This window comes from Pteronotus mesoamericanus, unplaced genomic scaffold (assembly GCF_021234165.1).
Source record: "Pteronotus mesoamericanus isolate MK-2021 breed Mesoamerican mustached bat unplaced genomic scaffold, CSHL_Meso_final scaffold_85, whole genome shotgun sequence".
Taxonomy (NCBI): domain Eukaryota; kingdom Metazoa; phylum Chordata; class Mammalia; order Chiroptera; family Mormoopidae; genus Pteronotus; species Pteronotus mesoamericanus.
The window spans coordinates 70522970-70546813 of NW_026555329.1; the positions used below are offsets into that span (position 1 = coordinate 70522970).

Below are 23844 nucleotides of genomic sequence, written 5' to 3' on the forward strand. Positions count from 1 at the left end.
TTATTTCCCCCTGAATCTCTGGAGAACCCTAATACATCTTGCAAAAGGTTTCTTCACTTTCAAATAAACTCGCTCTTCCTTTATAGTTGTCTAATGTGATGAAAGTTGTGCCACAGTGGAAACCAATGAGGTAGATTTCTACGTACAAATACAAATGCATCTCTAACTCATACTACTGAGTGAAAAGAGCAAGTTGCAGGGTGATACTCTTATGTAAATTTCTTTCCTCCAAAACTCACAAAAGAAAACTATATATTCCAAGGGAAAACACCTGCAGGAATGTAAACATCTACCAAAGGATCTGGAAGCATCCATAGCAAACTAATAACAATTGTTAATTCTATAAAGGTGAAGAGAAGACCAGATTGGAGTCGGAATATTTTCATTTTTACGAGGGGGACATGTACTATTTGGGAAATTAAAATTAATTTCATAAAGAAAATTAATCAAGGAGTTGACCAATGATTTGATTTACAAGAACTGAACTTGCTTGACCTATGTTCATGTTACTGTGGGGTGTAGGGGGGTATTTCAGAATATGATCTGTGTTACTCTGAGGAGGGTACTTTAAGGCAGGATCATTATTACTTGGAAGTATTACAGAGTAGGATCTATGTTATTATGAGGAGTGTATTTCAGGACAGGATCTATGTCATTTTAGGGTATTTCAGAATAAAATCTATGATACTGTGAGGGGTGTATTGCAGGACTGGACTTATGAGGGAGATATTTCAGGGCAGGATCTATGAGACTGAAAGGGAGGGGTCAGGGTCAGAAGGTGATGGTACGTAAGTGGTTGTTGAGGGGGAGAACTCTGATTTGTATCCAAAGCTGGTGAGAGGCCATCAAGAGGTCAAAAGGTCACCAGAAAGTTCACGAACAGAGCCTTCTGCCTGCCATTTGTGGGGAAGGTAACTGAAACAGACAAAGGATCTGCATTTTCAATTAAGACATGAGACTGCTATACATAAGGAAGCCTCGTAGTAACATCCGACCCCGAGATTGCATTTCTTCTACGTGCAGATCTGCTCTCCAGTGAGACACGTCCAGGGAGGCAGGTGTATGGGGTGGCAGTGGTTGAGGTGGGGTGGGGTGACTAGATAAAAGGCTGGGCAGGTCTACTTCTGAACCTCCGGGTGTCCTCTCCATGCGAAGGTAAGGCTCTCCAAGACAGAGCCGCACAGACTCCTGGAACCCACGGTGCCCGTGAGGCCCCGGGAATGCTGTGATGGGGTTGCTGGTGGGAGGTGAGGGGCAGGGCCAGGGGAGAAAGCAATTCCTCAGGGGCCCCCTGAGGTGCTCAGAGCCCCTGGATCAAAGGCTGCCTGAGAGCCAGGCAGAATGTTAGAGTGAAATCGTTTCACATTTATCTTGCAAAGGAGAGGAAAACTGACTCTTACTGCACGCTTTCTATGTGACAACGTCTTTATACATAACACATTTCATGTAATGCCCCACCCAAATCCGAAGCTGAATGTCAGGAGTGCCAGCTCTATGCCAGGTACCCTATTTGCGTGCTGTAGGTTGTGCTCATTTATCGTCCTCACAGTCCCTGCCAGGTGGATCATGGATCAGAATCCGAATGCCTGCGCCCAGGAGCACAGGCTGCTTGAGCTAGACTGTGTGACCTCTGCTTAACCCCTGCCCTGGGGAGGAGTAGCTTGCCCCAGGGCAGAGAGCAGCTAGGGGGCACCTGGTCTGGCTGTTGCTCCTAGTGTAAAACGGATGCAGTGGGATTATGACCATCGCCACATATTTAGGGGTGCAGGGCTTCAAGCAAAAAGACACCTACACACAAGAGTATATTCTATATTGGGGGGAAATGAACTTTTTTTCTCCTAAACTGGAAGAAGACCTGCTTCCCATTCCTTTTTCTTCTTCCCATATTTAAAGCAACATTTCCCTGTCCCTGCTTTTATGTGTCTCTCAGTTTCCGTCGCATCCACATGTTTTCATCTTTTCCCCTGAGACTTGAAGCCTGTGTCCTGGAACCCTTTAATTTAAGGCGTCTTCTCTAAACCTCAAGTTAACCTTATAAGGGAGGTGGCACAGCATCGTTTGAGGGATGTTGACACTGGAGATCAATGGCAGATGAATGGAACCAGTTGCGGAACACCCATTCAGTCCTTCATGGGCGCATACAGGCCGTGTCGGGATCCTGAGGTGACACAGGTATCACCTCTCTGTTCAGCTCAGCCTCCACATGAAAAAGAGCCGCCGCCTAGCAAGGTGAGAAGGTCAGCCTCGCTCTGCCCTTCCCTCTTGTCACCTTGCCTCTTGTGTGCCTTCGGACCCCAAGTTACATTGTTTCTTCCTCTGCCTGCACTCTCATTGGCCTGCCACAGCGCATCCCCATTGGCTGTCGGGGCTGGGGACACGCCGCGATTGGTCTGTGTCCATGTGCCGTGGCGCTAGGTCTGTTACTCGGCTGGGGCAGGAGCCGTGGTTTCCACTCTGACTGGCGCGAAACCGGTGCTCACTGTCATCGCCGTCACCACTGTCAGGGCTTCACGAGGCCTCCTGCGTGTCCCGGGAGAGGGGACGTTGTGTGCATGGGTACTCATCCCTCTGAGTGTGAGTATTGACTAAAGGCTGAGGTTATTGCACCCACTCACCTCCAGAAAGGTGCACTTGGTCTTGCGGGTATTTTTTTTACATGCGAATTGAGCCAAGCTGGTGCCTCTAAATAGGTGAACATTTAGGTCTTAGGCTAGATTTTAATACAAACGTTTGTATCTGTCATTGTGACTACATATTTCAGAGAACGACTTTGGATTTTTTTTCTACATGATCTGATAGGTTTGCCTAGGGTTTGAATGGATCACACTCGAATGTTTAAAAGTGATTCTGAGTTTTCAAGGCTATTACAATGCAGATTTCCAGGCCCTGGGGATGGAGTCGCAAACTATACGCACTACACTGCTCTAATTCCTTATAATGCTGGGAGCAGCGTCCTTAACACGCTTTGCATCTGTATAGGACCTCTGGGAAAAAAGGCTTGTCTGTGTTTTCAACTGTTCTTAAGGAAAAAAATGATTTCTTAATCTCGTTTTTGGAGTTAGTTCCCCCTGTCCTAGCAAAACAGCCAACCTTGGAATAAGGCAGAAGGGGGTCCTGCCCTCCCCTCCCCGGTCCTAGACTGTGACTTCCATGGCACTCGTCCCGGGAGATCCGTCCCTTCACACAGATCACAGGCACTGACGGGACATGTTTAACTGCATTACTGCCACAAAGAGCTCGGTCTGAAAAATATCAACCTAAGCTCTAGTCAGGCCCACAGGGCAAGTCAGTAAAGATAACTTAGAATGTTTTGTGTGAGATCTAATCAAGTTCAACATCTAGTTGGCGTGACTCTCCCCTTAAAGCAGAGAGGAAGGATCTTCACCCATCTTCAGTGTGCCCCACCCCCACCCCAGCATCTCCCAGCTCCGGACCGGGAGCCCGGGGCCGGCGGGGTGAGGCGGAGGTCACAGCTCCTCGTTGCTGGGCAGGGTGCTCTAGCGCCACCTTCTCCCCTAGCGGCGGCAGTGAAAGCTGACCCCAGGGATAGCAAGTAATGGGAGGGTCTGCCCCCTATGGTAGAAGCAGAGGCCTGCGCCCTCATCCAGTGATAGGTATTTCAGGAGAATGTTCGGAAATAAGCCTAGGAAGAAACCCAACTTAACTGCATTGGCAGAGGGAGAGCTCCAGAATAGTATTTCTAGACTCTTAGAGAATTCGAGATCTTGGGAGGGCCCTGGTGTTTTTACCTCTATTCATTGACTTAAATTCTCTGGTGTCCAGGCACATTCATTTTTCTTCAATATAACGAAAGAGAACCTATGTCCTTAGGTTCAGAAGGTTCTCAGGTTGCCCTAGGCAAGTCAAACACTTCACTGTTTCACTTTGCTTCCTATGAAAGATGTGCTGGTTTCTGGAAACTGGAGACCAAAAAGGTACCGTCCTTCCCATGCTGACGGCATGACTCCTGGAAATGTCGCTGCAGCTTACGAGGTTCAGTGCAGGCAGCTACAGGGGCACCCACTTGCCACCTTCCTGCTTTGGTTCTGGGAAGCCACCCCAGAGGAAGTAGACACTCTGGTGAAGACCACATGGTTGATGGGAGATTTGCCTTCTGACCTGAAAGGCATTTTCAGACGTTGCACTGCCTGATTGGGTTCGCAACCTCTGGCTGATTTCCCCCCTAGAATTTAGTGGAAGTTCTCTTCCACCTCCTTCCCCAGTATTCCCTCTGCAGAGGAGATTCTGTTCCCAGCTGCTGCCAGCGGTGGTGCTTTGACCACTCGGTCACCCTAGTATCCAGCAGCAGCGGTGCTTTGAGAGAACTGTTGCCACGCATACGCTCAAACTGTGAAAGTCTCAGAATGACCTGGAGAGTGTGTTGACCATCACACCCCAGTAGCTTCAGACCCACTGTTTTCAAGGCAGGGCCTGGGCATGTATGTTTTCAACAGTCTCCCCAAGTGACTGATGTACATCAAAACTGGCCAAGGTCGTGCATTGTCCGTGCGCAGTACGACTGACCTCAGGGGAGCATGGACCCAGTGAAGACCTCCCATTCTAGTCCTCAAAACCCCAGCGGCTGAGCACCTACCAGGGTCCGGAGGTGAGGAAAACATGGCCTTTCTGTCCAAAGAACTGGCAGAGCAGCGGTGGGGTGAGCGCCTGATGGAGGTGGCCATGCATCAGGTGAACGACACTTGCCCTTGTCTCTTCCTGAAACTGTATGTATCAGTCCCAGAATTGCGTCTCCTGGAGGAGGGCTCCTGGTCCATAAATGCAGATGTAACAAAGGACGACATGACGGTCCCCTTCAGAACCCACGAGAGGCAGGACAAACCAAACCCACTCCTCTGTCGTCATGTGACTTTCTGCTTTCACAGGTAGAAGAGCGCACTCTCTTCTTTTTGGAGAGCATCTAAAGAATACACCTTGACAGATTTTTTTTTTCATATCTATATTACCACTACCTGAGCCACTGTGGGATGCGTTCTGGCGGTAGGAAATACCTCAAAGGGTGAGCCACATACCTGTTCAGCTTTTAACAGCATGTAAAGAATAAGATCTCAGGGTACAGTTTGCTCTCCTTGGCCACAGCAGTCAATTTACAAGTATCTGATGAGCACCTGCAGTGTCTGGAAACTTCCTGGGGTAAGGCAGCACTGCCCTTCACCCGTAAGTCACATTTGAGCAGGCTTGTGTTTTAAGTAGTTGAACTTAGCAGATTTTGTGTCATCTGTTATTCATGACATACCTATTATTGATTCTCTTCACTGGTTTCGGATCCTTTACTTTCTTCCTGCTTCAACCTGCCTTCCTTCTTCTTTAATGTTGTATCTTTATTAGGAAGAGCCCCACAGAAAGCATAATATTGCCTTGCAGATTTTAATGGCGACCTCGGGTGAAGGCAGCCACCCCAGTGGCAGAGCGATGCCCCAGCCCCTGGCACAGGTGCAGCAGCTCGAGCTTCGGGTGGCCCGCAGACGCCTGTCCCAGGCTCGCCACCGAGCCACCCTGAAAAGGCTCTTCAATAACCTCAAGAAAATTGTTTACCACCAGTCTGACATCACAGCCTCAAAGGTATGAGGTCCTGAGTGTGGGGAGGAAACGTTCCTGCAGGTGAAGGGGCTGGGGAGCGAGGTGGGGATCGGCCCGGAGATGTTGCTCCCCGCACCGCACCCCCCCACCCCCGCCCCTCTCCCTACCACTGAGGGCTGGGGCCGGCCTGGGTGGGTCTGGAACCAGCTGTGGACGCCTCCTCATGCTGCATCCGCTGCTGTCTCACTCTGCTCCGTGCCCACAGCCCTTCGCTTCCACCCCTTTTAGCATTTCCCAGATGCTAGTTTGTGTTACAAGCAGTTGTTTCCACGCGTGTCTTCCCTGTTAGAATGTCAGCAGCCTGAAAGCAGGGGCTGTCTTTTCTGCCCTGCGTCCGCAGGCGCAGCACACGGCTGTGTCCCCGTAGACGTACACGCCTGATGAATGTGTGTCACTCCAGGCAGGTATCAGTAGTCAGCATAGTAAACAGTATTTAGCAGTTCTTGTTTTTGAATAATCTTGCAGTTAGCATTTTGACTTCGGTAATATTACAGGAAGGAAGGGAAGGGGGAGATTGAGAGGGAGGGAGGGAGAGAGGGAGGGAGGAATGCTTGTGATTCTGCCTTGCAGAACAGGAAATTCAGAGTTCAAGTTGACAAAGCATTTAAGTTTTTAGGTCAACTGGAGTGTACGCATTTAGCAAATAAAAAATATTGTTAGAAGGGCACATTCAATATTAACCGGGCAGTTAGAGTTGCACATTGTGACAAGTGAGCAGACGTTAGATGGGAGCCTTGTGACAGCCTGGGGCTGATATTCATTCAGACCTCCTCTGAGTCACCATTTATTCCACCTTCGAGTAGAGGATGTAGTCGCTGGCCTTTTTTGCAGCCCTGGCAGTTTGCTGAACTCAGCTTAATTGTTCCCGAATACTTTCAGTAAGAACCATTTCCAGAGTACAAATTGAACTTCATGCCTTCTGCTCATCAGAACAAGTTTCCTACTCTTTTTATCGACAACATGAAAGACTCTGACTTCGAGTCTGAGGGAGCGTGGCCTCAGACCCGGGGAGGGGCTCCTGTGTCCACAAAACCAGCCTGTGCAGTGGGAGGCCCTTTCAGCTTTGTTCTTCTCTGTCCTCAGTGGCAGGTTTTGAATAGGGCGAAGAATCATATTCAGGAACAGGAGAAAATCTTGGATCACCTGCTGAAGGTGAAAGGTAACAGGCCCTACCTGCCGCCCCATCTCCCTCCCAGGGAAAGAGAGGCTGGTTGGGTTTTCTATTGAAAACAGAAGAATTGGGTTAAGCCAAGTGAACAAATATTTACCGAGGGCTTACTGTGTGCCAGGCACTGTGCTTGGGTCAGGGGTACAATGAGGTTCACAGCCTGACCTCAGAGGTCATCAGCCTGGGCGAGCGTGAGGAGATCCCTTTGGGGCGCAGTTGAAGGAACTAGATCTTATCTTGAGAGGCCAGAGAAGAAGTGGGCTGGTGTATGTCAGAATGCAGCTCCCTTCATTAGTGCTCAGTTTGGGAGAGATGGCTGCTGGGAATTTGAGTTTAATGGGCTGGTGGAACCCAAACTGTGAAAGGGACACTTTGGATGTCCCGACTGAGACCGGCCAGTCCAAGAAGCTCTTCCCTCTCACATCTAGAAGAAGGAGTGACACTGGGCTCTTGACTCCCTAACTCAGAACCCCGGGTGGGCCCAGGGAGCCCCCATGCTCCCCCTGCATCAGAGAGGCAGGAGAGACTCCGCAAAGGCCTGGCTTCCCCCTCTGTGACCCTTGCCTTCAACTGCCCAACAGAATCCTTCAACCTGGAGGATGGGAATGCAAACAGCCTAGAGGAGGTCAAAGAAATATATGCCAGCATGTTCTCCAGAAATCACAGGTAAGACCCTGCACACCGCGAGCACCGGCCCCTGCTGGTGTCGCACTGTTCCGCTGTCGCAGGAGCCCGGTTGGCTCCGGAAGGCGGGTGGCGGAAGAGGGGCGGCTCTCCCAGGGAGCACCCTCCTGTGCTGGAGAGAATGCTTTTCTTTTTGAATCTCATAGCAGACATGACATTTTTTTCCCCCTGATGATAAAAACCCATGCTTTTTACAGAAAGTGTCAAAAATACAGAAAAGCTTAAACAAGAAAATAAAGATACATACGGTTTCACTTCTCAAGGAAAACCAATGTTCATCTCAAAGGGTAGCCTTCTAGTGTTTTTTTTTTTTTAATTTTGCACATTATTTTATAGAGAAATGAGATCATAGTGTTTATTTTCTATTATAACTTTAAAAAACTCAACTGCAGACCTTCCTGAAGCATGCGTATGAAAATAAGGAAAATCACCTCTGACTGGGGTGGCGCAAGTTGGCTGGGCCTTGTTCTGCAAACCAGAAGGTCGCCAGTTCGATTCCCGGTTAGAAAACATGCCTGGGCAGCAGATTCGGTCCCCAGCTGGGGACGTGGGAGAGGCAGCCGATCAATGTTTCTCCCTCACATGGATGATGTTCCTCTCTCCCTTCCCCTCTCTCTAAAAATAAATGAATAAAATCTTTAAGAAAAAAGAAAATAAGGAAAATCCAAATCTCAGCCTGCTTTCCAAATTTCACAGGAATCTGAGAAAAGCCCGACCGGACTGGAGAGCCAAGGAAACCGTGGCCCACCTGGGTGTCACAGGTGCTGAAAGGGGCAGTCGTTCACAATGTCAGATTCAAACATCAGACCAATCTGAGAAACGTCTTTCTTGCACTTTGATGATCTCATTTGTTATATTTTAGCTGCTATGCCGTCTGGGCTTTTTAGGTGCCCTGTGTGGCTGTGTTCCTTGCTGCTCTCTCAAGACAACATAACCCTCTGCCTCCCGTCTTCATCCTGCGGAACAGCCTGGACTTTGGGGGCGCCAGCCGGGCCTGCATCGTCTCTGGTAGCTCCAGGGCGTGTCTAGCACAGTGACTATCCGGGTTGGCCTCTGATGAGACCCAGGAGTATAAGCAATTTTACTCACTCTCAAAACAGGACCGCAAACGGCTTGCTATTTAGAAACCACCCAACCCTGCCTAGATGAAGTGGCATACTATCGCCTTGGGTGGTGTTACTAAAGATGTTTATTTTCTTCTCTGTGCTTTTCTTTATTTTCCAAAAAAATTTTTAAACAACAAATGTGCATTTTTATCCTAATGGGACACAATCAGGGGGAAGTGAGAAATTATTAAATTAAATTCACATTGTAGACCATATGAGATATCAGTATTTGTATTACTTGTCCATATGGGAATGGCTACATTCTTTTATTTTTTTTAATTTTATTTTTCAATTACAGTTTGGCTACATTTCTATTAAGATCAAAATAATTGAGGATTTCTCACTAGTAATATTATAAACCTACAAGAATTAAAACTGTGCTACCAGCATAAGAATAAATGAATTATATTTTATAATTATCATTACAATTAGTAATTTAATTAGTAACTTAATATACTAATTACTAATTATAATTAGTAATTAGTATAATTAGTAACTTAAGTGCCTTCATTCAAGATCACTTGTATTTCCCTTCCTGAGAACATTTTGTACCTTTTCTTTGCCCATTTCCCTGCTGCACTGGTGGTCTTTTTCTTATGTAATTGTAGAAGCTCTTTACATATCTGAAAAATTAGCTCTCTTTCTAGTATATGACTTTAAAACAATTTTTCTTTGGTCATTTATTAGTTTTGCTTTTGATGTTTTTGCTTTTTATGTTGATCATGCAAAAATGAAGCCTAATCTATCAATCTGTTATGGTACCTAAATTTGGGGGGAATATCCAAGCTTCCCTCGCTCTGAGATCTAAAAAGAAAAAAAAAGAATCCTCCTATGTTTCCTACTGGCTCACGCGCTTTTTAACTCAACACGATGCCTTGGAGATTATTCCTCTTGCTAGGAAGACCCCTGAGTACAAGTCCTGGTTTTCCAAACGATGTCATGTTGCTTCATTCTTTTAAGTGTCTTTTGAAGAACAGAACTTTAAAATTTTGAAGAAGTCCAACTTTTTTTTTCTTATATAGACTGAATTTTTTATTTATATCTAGGTTTTCATGGGGGTTTTTTTTGGTGCTGTTATAAGTAGTACTTTTTAAAATTTCAATTTCCAATTGTTCATTAATAGTATATAGAAACACTACTGATTTTTTGTTTATCATTCTTGTAGTCTGCAGCTAGCTAAACCCCTTTCTTAGTTGTGGTCAAGTGTTTGTAAGTTCTTTGGGGTTTTCTAAATATACAATCATTGTTTGCAAATCAAGACAGTTTTACTTCTTCCTTTCCAATCTGTATACCTTTTATTTCTTTTGTTCACCTTATTGATCTGGCTAGAATCTCCAGTGCGGTTTTGAGTAGAAGTGGTAAGAGAGAATATCCTTGTCTTGTCCCTGATATTAGAAAAGAAACATTCAGCTTTTTATTGTTAAGTGTGATGTTAGCTCTAGCTTTTTGGTAGATAGCCTTTATCAAGTTGAGGAAGTTCCCTTTTATTCCTAGTTTGCTGAGAGTTTTAATCACGAATGGATGTTGAATTTTGCCAAGTGCTTTTTTTCATCTATTGAGATTGTAAAAAATCATAATATTAAAAAATCAAATATTGGAAAGAGTTTTAGTCTGTTGATATGGTGAGTTACATTGATTAATTTTCAAAGATTGAAACAGCCATCTTGCATTCATAGAATAAACCCCACTTGGCCATTGATACAGTAACACGCATACACACATATACATATCCATGTAACATGTGTTAATATATCATGTATTTATATATTTGCTAAGTTTGTGTTAAGAATTTCAGTGTCAACCTTTCCAAGGTACACTAATCTATAGTTACCTTGTGTCTGTTTTCTCCCCAGCCTGTTCCCAAATAAGGTTCATCCAAAAGACTTTGCCCACTCTTGCCCATTTGAGGCAATGTGGAATGAGGCTGAGGAGGAATACGAGGAGGAGGAAGAAGAGGAAGAGGAGGAAGAGGAGGAGGAAGACCAAGAGGAGGAGGAAGAGGAAGAGGAGGAGGAGGAGGAGGAGGAGGAGGAAAAAGTGGATCTCTTACACTCCCCTGTCACTTTGTCACCAGACCTCATGGAATTTGAACGGTGTGAACAGCTGAGAGGTGGCTTCGTGCACAGCTGGAGCTCCTTTGGGGAAGGGGACCGAGGGTCCAGCTGGGACATGCTGCAGGCCCTGAGTCAGGGAAGCTCCAGAATTTCCATACAAGCGGGGCTTGGGGATGGGATTGGCAGAAAAGCTAAAGAAAGAGTCTTGAAGCTACATTTGTGAAGCACATGCACTGTATTTATTTAGACTGGGTGTTTACTTGAGGGGCCTTTGTGGGGTGGTTGATGGGGATTATAAGAGCTAAAGCCCCCCCCGCCATGCCCCTCCCCCAAGTCTGTTTTGGGCAGCTTTATAGTAAGATGGCTCAGACCCCCACTGCCACCCACTGCCCCTCCACAGACTCAGGACCCTGGGCAGCCTTGTTGGATTCAGAGGCATTGGCTCAGTAGGTGGAGGCTCTGTCCACAGCTGAGCCTGACTTTCAGGCCTCAAATTAAAATGGATGTCACATCATGTCTGCACATTCATGGGGTCAGAATTTTAAGCACTTTCCCTGTAGGGTGACAGCTGAGCCAGCCACGCCTCTCATCTTCTCTACAGAAGGCAGAGCACTTCCCAGGGGGCACTGGGAGGACATGAGGAAGGACCCCGAAGCAGAAATCTGTCCCCCATGGCCCCCAAGATGGCTCTGCTCTCTGAGGGTCAGCGGCACACAGAGGCTAGTAATGCGAAGTCTCTGGTACAGCACAGAGAGGTGGCCTGGCCCATGTGCTGGGGACCAGCCCACACACGCACTCCCGAGGCGAAGGCTTGGGGAGGGCCCGTGGGTCTCGAGCCTCAGGCCTGGGAGATGGTGTCGTTTCCGTTCCAGGTACCTCAACTTTTACAAGCAGACGATGGACCTTCTGACCAGGAGCGGGGTCGTCTCCTCGCAGGAGGTGACACTCCCTGTCGTCTCTGCGGCCATCTCCCACCTGTGGCAGAACCTCTCCGAGGAGAAGAAGGCCAGCCTCCTGGAGGCCTTGGCGCAGAAGCACAGCGGCCTCCTGGGCCTGGAAGGGGCCACCCAGGAGCCGGCCTGTGCCGAGGGCAGCGTGAAGGACAGCGGAGTCGACAGCCAAGGGGCAAGCTGCTCACTCATGTCCACCCCGGAGGAGGTGAGTCTGCCCTGTGGCGAGGGGTGGAGGGACGTCACCGGGGCCAGGAGATGCCGGGGATTTGTCACTTAGGAAGTCTGAGAGGCTTTTGGGATCCTGGCTCACGTGGTCAGTTTCTGATTTTGCTGACATCATTTCCTCAGCCACAGAACAACGTTTCTTATTCTTGGGTTAGTTTCCCGGCCTTTCCATGGGGATGATAGAGGAGAAGCCTTAGAAGGTTGGATCAGCTGGGATTCTTCAGGCTGCCAGTTACTGGCTCATCAAACCCTGAACCCAGGGAGGTTCCAAGGCAGGGCAGGGTTCTGGTCACGGTCTCAGTGATGGCACCAGAGACTCGGTTCTTCTCTGCTCTGCTTCATCTTAAGGCTGGTGTCTCACCTTTTCTCTCCTCCCCACTCCCCTGCCCCCCGTGTAACTGTGCCCTGGCAGCTGACAGCAGCCAAACTGCCATTCCCCTTCCCCTGTGTCAGATGTGAGAAAGATGTCCTATGCCTTTTCCTCAAGGGTCTAGGAAGAACTTTTCCAGAAATTCCCATCAAACTTCTCCTCCTCTCTCATTGGCCAGATTTGGCCAGATTGACAGAGTACTGAGCCAATGACCTGCATAATCAAGACAGGATTACATTTGGACCAACCAGGCCCAATCCCTGAGAGGAGGTCAGTTCTCACCCCAAAGGGCATTGCTGCCACTCGGTGAAGTTGGCTCGGGTCAGCCCAGGGCCGGGTGACAGTTATGTTCAAGGTACGGACAGAGCCGCTGTTACTGTCGCTTCTAAATGAGCTGCAGTGAGACCTCTGTAGCTCCTGGCCCCTCTGGAGCAGCTGTGTTTGGGGCCAGGCCCTAACAGGGGTCGGGAAGGCCCAGGAGGTACCTGGACATTACCTTTTTCGTTCTGAGAAGGGTGTCCGTAGTGTGCTGGGTGCTCCAGAAGGGCCGTGTGGCCTGGCTGTGCCCTCCCAGCTGGCTTGTCCGGGGGTTTCCTGGGGAGCAACTACTGAGGGCAGATGGGTTGAGGGCAGGAATTCAGGCCCTGGGTCCCTGCCTCTGTCCTGTGGGGAAGGACGCCAGACAATAAGCTTCTAGGCTGATAGACACGGAAGCTCAGTGACTCCAGTTCAGGTTCCGTTTGAGGGGACCAAAGGTTTTTTAAAAGGACACCAGAAAATGTCCAGGAGGTGGCTGTCCCCATGGCTAGAGTCCCAAGGTGTTCAGTTCAGGGGAAGCACCCTGTCAGACGACCGGAAGGGCTAACACAGCTCCGGGCCAGAGAGCTCACGCTCCTCTCCCAGGGGCGGCCTTTGTGACCGGGGTCCGATTAAAATACAGCACGCCAGCGACACTTGTAATGTGAGAATGTCCCGTGTTATAGTTGGTCTAAAATTCAAATTTAGGTAAGCATCCTGTATGTTTATTTGCTAAATCTGGCAATCCTGAGTGTATATGACATTCCCATGGAATATTTAATACTCTTCAACAAATAACAGAAAAGCAGGACCCAAAACTGTCTAAATAGCAAGATTCCAAAGTTGGAAATATATGATGCAATAATACACCTAAGGAAAGGATGAAGGGAAATAAATCAATATGTCAACAAGGGATCTCCCCAGGTGGGATTGTTTCTCAGAGATTTTTGCTTTTCCTGTTTGATTTTCCCAAACTTTCCATGATAAACATGTGTTTCTCTTATAAACCAGATAACATTCAGTAGTAGCTAACATGTTTGAGCCATTTTTATGTGCCTGGTGCCTCGCGTATCTCATCTTATTTAATCCTTGCAGCAACCCTGCGAGTAGGCACTGTTGCAATTCCGTTTGCAGGGGAGGGTTGGAGAGACGCAGTCACTTGTCCGAGGTCGCACGGCTTATTGAGTGGCAGGACTGGGTGTCGGCTCTCCTGAACCCTGACTCCGCAGCCCCCTTGACCTCTACATCCAGCTGCCCCGGCCAGAAACTGTGCGATGATCAATCCTGGGCTCAAATAGTCTCTCCACCCAGGGAGGTGAAGAGGGGCCCTCCTCCAAGTACACTGAGGCTCAGGTCCAGCTGCTGCATCTCATGCCTGAACTCTGTCTGCTTTAGAAAGAGGAAACCACAGCCGCCATCACTTCCCTATGGGGTTGGCAGTTTGTTCTGAGCGAGCCAGAGCTCAACATTCACGCCCTGGGAAGGTCACCAAGCAGAGCCCCTGGGATTGAGCCTGGCTTGAACAGGCACGCCCTTCAGGAATGAGGGGTGAAGAGAGACCGCCTGCCTACTCCTCTGTCCAGGAGCAGCCCAGGGCAAATGTCGGCCTGCCAAGTTATTTCTGACACGCAAAGTTCTGTGCTTTCTTTCAGTTCCTTTTTGAAGATGCCTTCGATGTGGCCTGTTTCCTGGACAAAAATGAAGATCCAAGTACTTCGAGCTCCAGGTGAGAAGGGGATGTGAGACGGGGCATACGTGTGTGGCCATGTGCGTGTGTGTGTATGTGTGTGAGCGTGGGTACCCCTGCTGCGATTTAGGAACCTCGCCCCGCAGCCCCTCAGGGGGGTGCCTGATTCAGTGGCCGTTCCTGGAGATCGGCTTTTTCCAGGAACCCAAAGAGGCTGGTCCTAGGGTTGCGCCATCGCCCTGGGGATGGTCTTGTCTGGGGTTCTTCCGAGCAGAAAGTTCTTCCCTCCTGGCCCAGGGTTGAGACACAATGGGTTTTCAACTCCAGGTTGTTCACACTGCACTGCTTTCTCAGGGTGAGGTGGCGGGCGGTCTGGTTGGAGTGTTGGGCGGGGGCTCTGGGGTCCGGAGAACCTCGGGCAACCCGGACACAGGCCCTGTGCCCAGAACTTAGGAGAATCTCTGAGCTGTATAAGTGGGGGAGCTGTTTGTCACCTGGTGTCAGAGGACATCAGAGGAGGGAGGGGAGGTAGGATGGCTGGCCCCTTGGGGTGACACAAAACAGGATCTGGGGAGATTTGTAAACAAGCAGCAGCTGACGGGGCCTGGGCCACTGGAGCGTTGTCCCAAAGCAAGTTCAGGACTGAAATGCGTTTGCTGCTTTCAAAAGCTGTGGGCTTACAGCCTGAAGGCGCAGGCCTTTCAGACACCTGTGCTTGGGTCGTGGGTAAAGAGAAGCCCGAATATATAGTGTTTCTGCCGTGGGAGTGTGGGTGGCATTCATGTCCTCATGATCCCAACGGACATCTCCATTCTCCCCTGAGGCTGTATGGCTGCAGCCGCCCCTGGTAGCTCGGCATTTGCCCTGCCCCACCACCTGCTCTACTCCCGTCCCTCAGGCCTAGACGGCCCTGTCCAAAATCGGCCCAGCGACTGTATGGGGTGACCCACGCTGTCCTCTGCTCTGCGCGGGGCCGGACTTTGCCGAGACTGGCTGGAGGCAGCTGCTCTGAGCTGGGCTTGGGCTCTGACGACAGTGTGGCCGCAAAGTTGCTCGAGTGTACTTGACAAGCAATGTTTGAAACTTCTTGCCCTGCTGGTAGAACAAAAAAACAACCTATTAAGACACTGTTTTTTAGGCTTTCCCTAGAAAAGGCAGGGTCTGCTGCCAGAGGGCTCCTAGCTGGCTGGGGACTTCATTCCAGGGGGATGTGAGGTCAGAACGCCAGCTGTCAGGGTGGGACTCACGGCTTCTTTGCTCGGTGGTCCCTGGTTGTTGGGCTTCTCTCCTTGTCCTGGGAAGACAGTGGGAAAGGAGTCTGCAACACAGGCCTTTTCTCTGCATCCGTCTTCCATGTGGGACCCACTGGGTGGAGGTGTCTGAAGGGACCGACCTTCAGTGTGTGACATACCCACGGGTGGGCCAGAGCCGGGGGGCTCCGATGCAGAGGTTGACTCTCGGGGAAGGAAGACATCTTGCTCCCTTGTTCCAGAAGTCGCAGCTCAGGACACTAAATTAGGACATGGCAGCCAGTCTCCCTGTTGTCCCGCTTCCCCAGTGGGTTCAGATAGGACATTGAAACTGAGGTGAAGCACACCTTCCAAGAAGGGCTCCTGGCTACCTGAGGAGCCAACGGGGTCTTTAAAAGTGCTCGGTTCATGCCATAATCCAAGTATTTTAGGAGCACGAGAGGTCAAAGGCTAGGATTCTAAACATTTGCTGTTTCTCCTTCCTCTCTGTCATCAGTTCCATGTTTGCCAGTTGCAACCCAGAAAACCCAGAAGAGAAGTTTCAGCTCTATACGCAGATCATCGACTTCTTTAATGGCCTTTGCTGTGTCAGCGCTCAGCTGAAACAGGTCAGACAGCCTTGGCCGGGTGGCTCCTTGGGTTGGAGTGTTGTCCCAGTACACCAAAATGTTGTAGGTTCGATCCCTGGTCAGGGCACATACCCAGGTTATGGGTTTGATCACCAGTCGGGCTGTGTGTGGGAGGCAACCAATCGCTGTTTCTCTCTCTCTCCCCCCCACCTTCCTCTCTCTCTAAAATCAATAAATATATCCTCAGGTGAGGATTAAAAACACAAACAGGTAGGACAGAGCAGAGTGCAAGGAGAGCTCCACCCACCCCCCCTTAGGGCCCAAGAAGGGCTCATGAGGGGAGCCCCTGATGGACCTCACACAGACCACGCCACACCACAAGGCCGCTGGTGGGGGACAGTCTTTCATTCTCTCTGGCCCACCCCATGGATGGCCAACTTCTGCCTAATGCAGCCTGTGGAGTGGGAAATGTCCAGGGAAACCGAGGGGAGAGACAGAGGGATGCTCTTTGGGGCGGCCACCAGGCCCCAGGGCCAGGCTCTTCGCAGGCATCCCTAACTGGCCTGGGACTCCTCAGCACCTTTCCGAGGCTGGGCTGCTGCCTCACCTCCTGAGACGCTGGGGTGATATTTGCCGTCAGCTTTGGAAGGATATTAATTGCTGCTTCCAAAAAGCTGACTGAGCAGCATATAATGACAAAAGTAGTGAAGATTTTGGTTAGGAGGAACATTCTGGAAGCTTTTATGGGGGGAGGGGTTTATGGCTGAGCCACGAAGCTTCAGAGCCATAGCTTTTCTCTACTAATTCAGCAAAAAAGTACAAGTGTGAATTTTAAAAGCTAAGTGGTACTAATGAAAATGTTTATCTAAAAATAATTAGGGCAGCTTTTCAACAGGCTAAGGGGTAATTTGGCCCTTTTCCCACTAAGCCTTCACGAGAACGCATCAATGGGACAGCATTTGCTCTCCCTGCTTCCTTTCTGCACAAAGGGCAGAAAAAAAAAGGACAAGCAGGGACAGGAGAAGCCACATAAAGCAGAAGCTCTCAAACTTGAATCACCTTGCCAGAAATGCCAATCTCTGATACCCCAACTCCCAAGATGCTCATTCAGCATTTCGCGACGGGGCCGCAGGAATCCCTATTTTGAACCAGTTGCCCTAGACGTTCTGGCGCAGGAGGCCTGGGGCTTTCCTAGCCACTGGTGTAAAGGGGGAAATTCCATTCTCTCCCCATGCACCTCGCCTGTCAGTTTGTGGGAGGTGCCTGAATGACAATTAGCACTGGATCAGTCTCCTAGGGCACTGTAAGAAACCATCACAAACTCAGTGGTGTATGGCTGTCATAGCCTGGAGGACAGAAGGCCAAGTGCAGGTGTTGGCAGAGCCACTCCGCTGGAAAGCTCCAGGGAGGAACCCGCCTTGCCTCTTCCCAGCTTCTGGTGGCTCCCGCAGCCCTCAGCATCCCTTGACCCGTAGCTGCGTCACTTTCAGTCCCTGCTTCCATCTTCACAAGGCCTTCTTCTGTGTCCCTCTCTCCCTCTCATCTTCTTATAAGGACATCAGTCACTGGATTGAGGGCCACCCCCAATCCAGGATGAGTTCATCTCAAGATCCTTAAATAATTATATCTGCAAAGACCCTGCTTCCCAATAAGGCTCCAGCCGGACGTGACTTGGGGAGACAGTCTTCCACGCACCACCACGGCACCAGTTTCTGCAGACTCCTCTCACAGCCCGTTGCTTCCGCAAACCTGCCTCTTAAAAATGCCTCAGACACCATTTTCAGGGGCTTAAGGAGCTAGAACATTTCTAATGATGTTCAAGCACTTTGTGCGACAGAGACTTGAGGGCGCGGTGCACTCCGGGACCCTTGGCCCGCCGGCACCTCCTGCGCTCTGACTCCTGCATTTCTCAGCCTTTGCTGCTGTCCTCGCCCTAAACAGGGGGCCCGGGTGACCCTCCTTTGGCCGCCGGGTCCCCCTCCGATACACCAGCTGCCCTTGCATCTGCCCCCATCGGTAGAGCACAGACAAGGAGGACCGTTTTCCAAAGCAGAAAAGGCTTCCCTGCAGCCTCATCCCCCGCCCTGGCCATCACCCTTGGGGCCAGGCCCTACCTTCATGAGACGGTTGACCGGGGATGCTTCCCAGGGCCCAGAGGGATCAAATCCAGACCAGCAGGGCCAGCAAACTACAGGGCTCATTTTCTGCGGGGGTGGAGAAAGGCAGGAAGTACAAAACCCCCTGAAACATACTTTTAGGGGGAGAAGTCATGTGGATTTGGAGGGGTTGGCTGGAGTCATTATAAAGGGTATGAGAAATCCTTGCTAAATAAATGCAGTGCTGCTGGTTTTAAAAGTTATGTACTAATAGTAAGCCATATACATGGCTTTAAAATTCAAGTTACCGAAAGATATACAAAGAAAACTTAGTCTCTGTCCTACCAGTGCCTCTTGGTTACTACCCATTCCCTTCCCCAAAGGCAACTCCTGTTATCAGTTTTTTGAACAGCCATCCAATATCTATATATTCTTTCAAACACAAATGGTAGTGTACTGTGCACATTGCTTTGTATCTTGCCCTTTTTAATTAGTATATCCCACAGATAGAGAGTGATCACATTCCTTTTTGTCGAGATAGCTGCATGGTGTTGCATCGCTGTGTGCGTCACAGTGTAATTCACCATCCTTTATGGATGGGTGTTTGAATAAAGCTTTAAGACTTCCAAAGAAGCCAGTTCCAGTTCTGTGGCATCCAGGAAAAGCCTTTCTGGCAATCACTGAGTGAAATGGCAATGGGCCTCCCCCCGCCCACCACCCCCCTGCCATCGCCCTTACTTCCTGGCGGGACGCTGGAGAAGATGCACCTGAAGAGATGCGGGGTAGAGACCGAGGGAGCGGGGCGCACCTGAGGCGGTGGGGCCTCCTCATCTGCCTGGGCCAGGAATCCTTTAATAACAAGTAACCCTCTTCCGTCCTTTGTGTTGCAGGAGCCAGACCCTCCCATGGACGATGAGATGTTGATGTTGCAATGCATGGAGACCTTCGACGATGAAGATCTGTAATGCAGCGGAGCTGGGAGGAAAGGGCATGAGTAGGGTAGACAGTCTCCAAGTTTGAATTCCGGTAGCCAAAGTTGCACATGCCTCACTCAGCCTTCTGGGATTTGTTTGGATGGACTACCCAAGAAGCATTTTGATGGTTTTTGTTTCTGGTTATTATAAAGCATTAAGAGCAGCATCAATCCATGTTGTCTTTCGTGGTAGTTGGTATAAGGGACTGGCCTGCAGCAGGGCACACACTTGCTCTCCCTGGGCTCCTATGGGGGCAGGAGGACGGGTACCGGGTGAAGCTGAGGCCCAGTCCATGGGCCTTCCAAGAAAAGGACAGGTAGGGCTGTCTTTGGAAGTGCCGTGATAATAGCAGGCACTTTCAGCACATTCCGGGTTTAGGTTGTTGTTCTGGTGGGTTCTAGAGAGTTCTGAAGACCACCTGCTCATCCTCCATGCTCTGGGAGCTCAGGAATAGTGCTGACCTCAACCACGGGACATCAGGGTAGAACCAGCTACACCTGCTTCTTCTGGTAATAAAGACCTGAATGGAGGCCAAGCCAGATTTCACAGTGTTCTGGGCACTTTCTGGTGAGGCTCCTGGACGAGGAGTGTCTAATGTCCCTGAGCATGTACACAGGGTGTGACATTTGGCGAAACATTATTCTAGATGTTTCTATGAAGGATTTATTTTAGATGTGATTACCATTTAAATCAGTAGACTTTGCGTAAAACATATTCCCTGCCACAGTGCGGTGGGCCTTGTCCAATCAGTCAAAGGACTGCCTTCCCCCGAAGAAGAGGGAATCCTGCCAGGGACTCCCCTCAGGGACTCCCGCTGCAGCCTGCCCAGCCTTCTGGTCTACCCTGCAGCTTTTGGCCTTGCCAGGCTCCACAATCCCAGGAGCCCATTGCTTAAAGAATTCCCCTCCCTCTTCTGTGTGTGTGTATGTGTGTGTATTTATATATCAACCACAAATGTGTATACACAGCCTATATCTAGTAACACGTGTATGTGTGTGGACACACACGTTTGTCATAGACATGTATGTATACATGTGTGTATCTCTATGTGTACACACAAACACAACCTATGGGCTCGGTTCCTCTGGAGAATCCTGACTAATCCACTGAGTGTGCAGAGAGAATTGGTTAACCTGGCTCTTTACAGTTTTCACATCATAGCAGCAGTGGCTCCCCTCCTCTGAAGGCCCCCACATGCCTTCGCTGCTTCATCTCTTGTCTACTCTGCTGCCCAGCCCTCACCGCTCACCGTCCTGTGACATAGGAGCCGACCCCCAAGGACTCCCACGGGGTGTGTGCAGGGGTGAAAAACTGCAGGGGCCCCGAGGGGAAGGGCCTGGAGGGGCCGGCAAGGCCACCTGCCTCCTTGGGGAGGAAGAGGCCTATTCTTCCAGCCAAGAGCCCCATCTCCACCCCCCTCCCCCACTCCCGGCCTCTTTCTCCCGAGGCATCGAAATACTGCCAAGAACATGCGGACTGGGGGTGTTTCTGCTGGGCCATTGGGCGGCAGTAGTTTACACTAGAGATGAGAGGCTGGTGCCCAGCGAAAGGATGCAGTTTGAGGTCTGGCCTCGGTGACTACGTGACCAGGTCCCAGCACGCTTGTCACGGTCTTCATCTAACGCTCATTTGGCCGCTGACGTGGATGGGCCACCAGAGGTGCTCAGGAGGGTGTGGTCCCCGCCCATGCGTGCACTGGTTCATCAGCACGTTCTGGGGTGAGGGGGGGGCGTGGAGGGGGCTTGGGGATGTGTGTCAGGAGAGACAGTCTCACATCCTGGTTTCTGGGGCTCCCCTCGGGCGATCTCCTGAGGGATCCTGGGAGCAGAGTGTGAGCTGGCTCATTCCCATCTCTCCTTTCCCACCGCCTTCCAGTCTGGGCCAGAAGGGGAGACACCGGGTCCAGGAGGAAGCGCAGGGCTGGGTGCCAATCCCGCAAGGGAATCCGTAGATCTCCAAGACCTTCGTCGTCTCCGCAGACTCTTGCATTTGATTCCATGACAGGAGGCCTCTCTCCTCCAGACTCCCTGAGAGGAGACAGTGCGCACTCAGGACTGAGCACAGATAGGTTGGAGGAAGGCGGGCTGGAGGGGGCCTCTGGCGCCCCCTGCAGGCAGTCATGAGGTCTCGTCTCAGCACCCGCTACCTGCCAATAGAGCCGGCTGCCAGCCCATCTCAGAAATTGCAGCTCAGCCTAGCTCAGCTCCCTGACACCGCACCGAACTCCGGGGTAGGAACTCGGTGAACCACCCTCCTTTCATGGGGGGCTGGCCTTTCCACATGTTAATGTTTCTGGAATGCAGGCACGTTTTACACTTGGAGGAGAAGAGAAAAGAGGAGAACAGAATACCCTGAAGCAGGTGCCATCATAAAGGTCCTTTTGGGAGCCTGTGGGCGGGTCAAGAAGGGAGGATTAAAAGCCATCAGCGATAATAACTCTGTGCTCTCCACCTTCCACAGCCTCAGCACTTAGAGACTCCATTTGCTCATCCTCTCAGTTACTACCCTGTATTGCAATTGTCTCTTTTCTTGCCTCTCCCCATCATTAGCCTGCGGGTTTCTGGAAGGCAGGGGGTGTGTCCTTCTGTTTTTCGTAGCATCAGTACACACCTACCTCGGAGATATTGTGGGTTCAGTTCCAGGCCGCTGGAAACAAATGAGTATCCTAATAAAATGAGTCACAATCTTTTTGCTGGTGATGTGTGTAAAAAAAAAAAGAGAGAGAGAGAGAGAAAGAAAGAAACATAATATCTGTGAAGCATGATTAAGTGAAGTGCAATAAAATAGGGTGTGCTTGTATACAGCACCTGAAAAACAAGTGCTCAAGGAGTTTTTATTGAAAATATGAATGATCGAAGGAATGAACAACTGAGTGAATGAATACCCATGTTCTCTCTCTCACTGACTAGACTGCAAGCTCTAAGAGAGCTGCGGCTGGGTCTTTCTCTTTTTGCTTCTGGTGTATTTCTCAGGGCCTATTTCTTAGGGCCCTGTTATGGGCTGAATTGTGTGCCCCCAAAACCATGTGTTGAAGCCCTAAGCCCTGTACATTAGAATACATTAGAATGTGACTGTATTTGGAGACAGGACCTTTAACAAGGAGGCTGAGTCAAAGATGAGGGCTTTAGAGCAGGCCCCAATCTAATCTGATGGATATCTTTATAAGAAGAGGAGCCTAGGACACACGAGGAGACACCAGGGATGCACATCCACAGAGGAAAGGGCAGGGGAGAACACGGCCAGAAAGCAGCTGTCCGTAAGCCTAGGAGAGAGGCCTCAGGAGGAACCAATCCTGCCAACACCTTGATCTCAGATTTCCAGCCTCTGGGCTGTGAGAAAATACCCTTCAATTGTTTAAGCCCCAGACTGTGGTATTTTGTGGTGGCAGCTCTATAAAGCTAACCCAGGCCCATACACCCCGCCCAGACCCAGGGCCCGCTCCGACGGTGGTCATCCTGACCTGGTGTAATCGGGACTGGGGAAGCAAGGAGAGGGGCCCAAATGCTGACCACCTATCCAAGCTGCTAGCTTACAGAGAGAAGGTGAACCCTACCAGGGATGGTGTTGTCCAGTAGGAAGCCCAGAAATCCACCGACGAACATGCCCGTGGTCAGCAGCACCTGGATGACCTGGTCCAGCTGGAGAATCCCTAGAATGGAGATAAAAGTGACAAGGATTCCCCAGGATGACAGGTTCTGCGGGCTCTGCCCCAGAAGTGGTCCCGGCCCAGGGGATGGGGAATCACCTGTTTGAAGCTTCTCAGTGTTCTTGTTCACCCAGTTAGGAATGGTGAGCCCACAGAAGATGGAGAAGCCAAAGACAAAGAGGTTCCTGGACGAGTTCATGTCCACGTACTGTGGGAGAGAGGCCCCGCAGCAGACCCATCAGCACCTTCGCTGCACACCAGCCTATCACCCCTCCGAGGGCCCCTCCCCTTGCAGGCCACCAGAGGTGGGGGGAGGGGGCTGAACTCAGAGCAACCCGCATTCTCAGCAGACAAGCCAAGCCCCAATTCCCACTTGACCTTGGGAGCTGAGTGGTTTGCATAATCCAATTCAAGCTAATACAACGTCCAGTTTTGGATGCTTCTGGCTATTTCTTTCTTCCACTGGGGCTGGGGGAGCAGTGTGATTACTGGGACCAAGGCGCCCCTGCTCCTCCCCTTCCCCAGCCCTGTTCCATTCACCTGAATCTCCATGGGCTCCTTTCAAGACATGAAATGCTGCCGTTTGCCCAGGGGCGCCTGGCTCACCTGCAGATTGGAAATCCCCACGGCGGTGATGACCCCGAACATCACGAGGAACATGCCTCCGATCACGGGGGTTGGGATGGTGGCAAACGCAGCCCCAATCTTCCCAAACACGCCCATCAGGAGCATCACGCAGCCCGCGGCGACAATCACCACTCTGCTCCCCACCTGCAGCGCTCAGGGGCACGAGGACGAGACACTCAGCATCGGCCAGGTCACACGCTGCCGCAGGGGCCTCTGCCCTGCTCCTGCGGCGCCTTCAACAATGCTCTGCGTGGACTCGCAGGGACAGCACCTCTTAACCCCAAAGTGTCCCCCCGCTCTGCTCCCACACGGGGTTTGGGAAAGGATGAGGGTGTGACCAGGTGGCAGCTGAATATTCAGGTTCAGAGGTCGGACCCCCAAACCTCGGAAAGTAAAACATCTCTTCAGCGCTCTCAAGGTGACTGAAGTCTGCGATCGCCCGGCCAGACTTCCCGCCTGTGGGGTGACCACCACCGCCAAGGACAATGTGGTGGGCAGAATGGTGGCCCCTCGCAGAGGTCATGTCTTAACCCCCAAACC

General features: G+C 50.5%; 2 protein-coding genes across 2 annotated transcripts in view; one reads left to right on the plus strand and one right to left on the minus strand.

Moving 5' to 3' along the window:
• The first annotated feature begins 5388 nt into the window (after positions 1–5388).
• On the plus strand, positions 5389–19022 carry STRA8 (stimulated by retinoic acid 8). The gene is made up of 9 exons (XM_054563993.1): positions 5389–5580; positions 6682–6757; positions 7348–7432; positions 7977–7997; positions 8184–8192; positions 11483–11768; positions 14108–14181; positions 15889–16000; positions 18948–19022. Exons 1-9 carry the CDS (start codon positions 5389–5391, stop codon positions 19020–19022), a joined length of 930 nt encoding a protein of 309 aa, XP_054419968.1.
• Positions 19023–20801: 1779 nt separating this feature from the next.
• Positions 20802–23844, minus strand: part of LOC129062933 (solute carrier family 23 member 1-like) — a 29337-nt gene continuing 26294 nt past the window's right edge. The window contains exons 9-12 of the mRNA XM_054563938.1: positions 23284–23448; positions 22777–22885; positions 22585–22680; positions 20802–21058 (exon numbers count right to left, since the gene is read on the minus strand). Of these exons, the coding sequence (XP_054419913.1) occupies positions 20802–21058; positions 22585–22680; positions 22777–22885; positions 23284–23448 (627 nt within the window). The remainder of the gene's footprint in view (positions 21059–22584; positions 22681–22776; positions 22886–23283; positions 23449–23844) is intronic.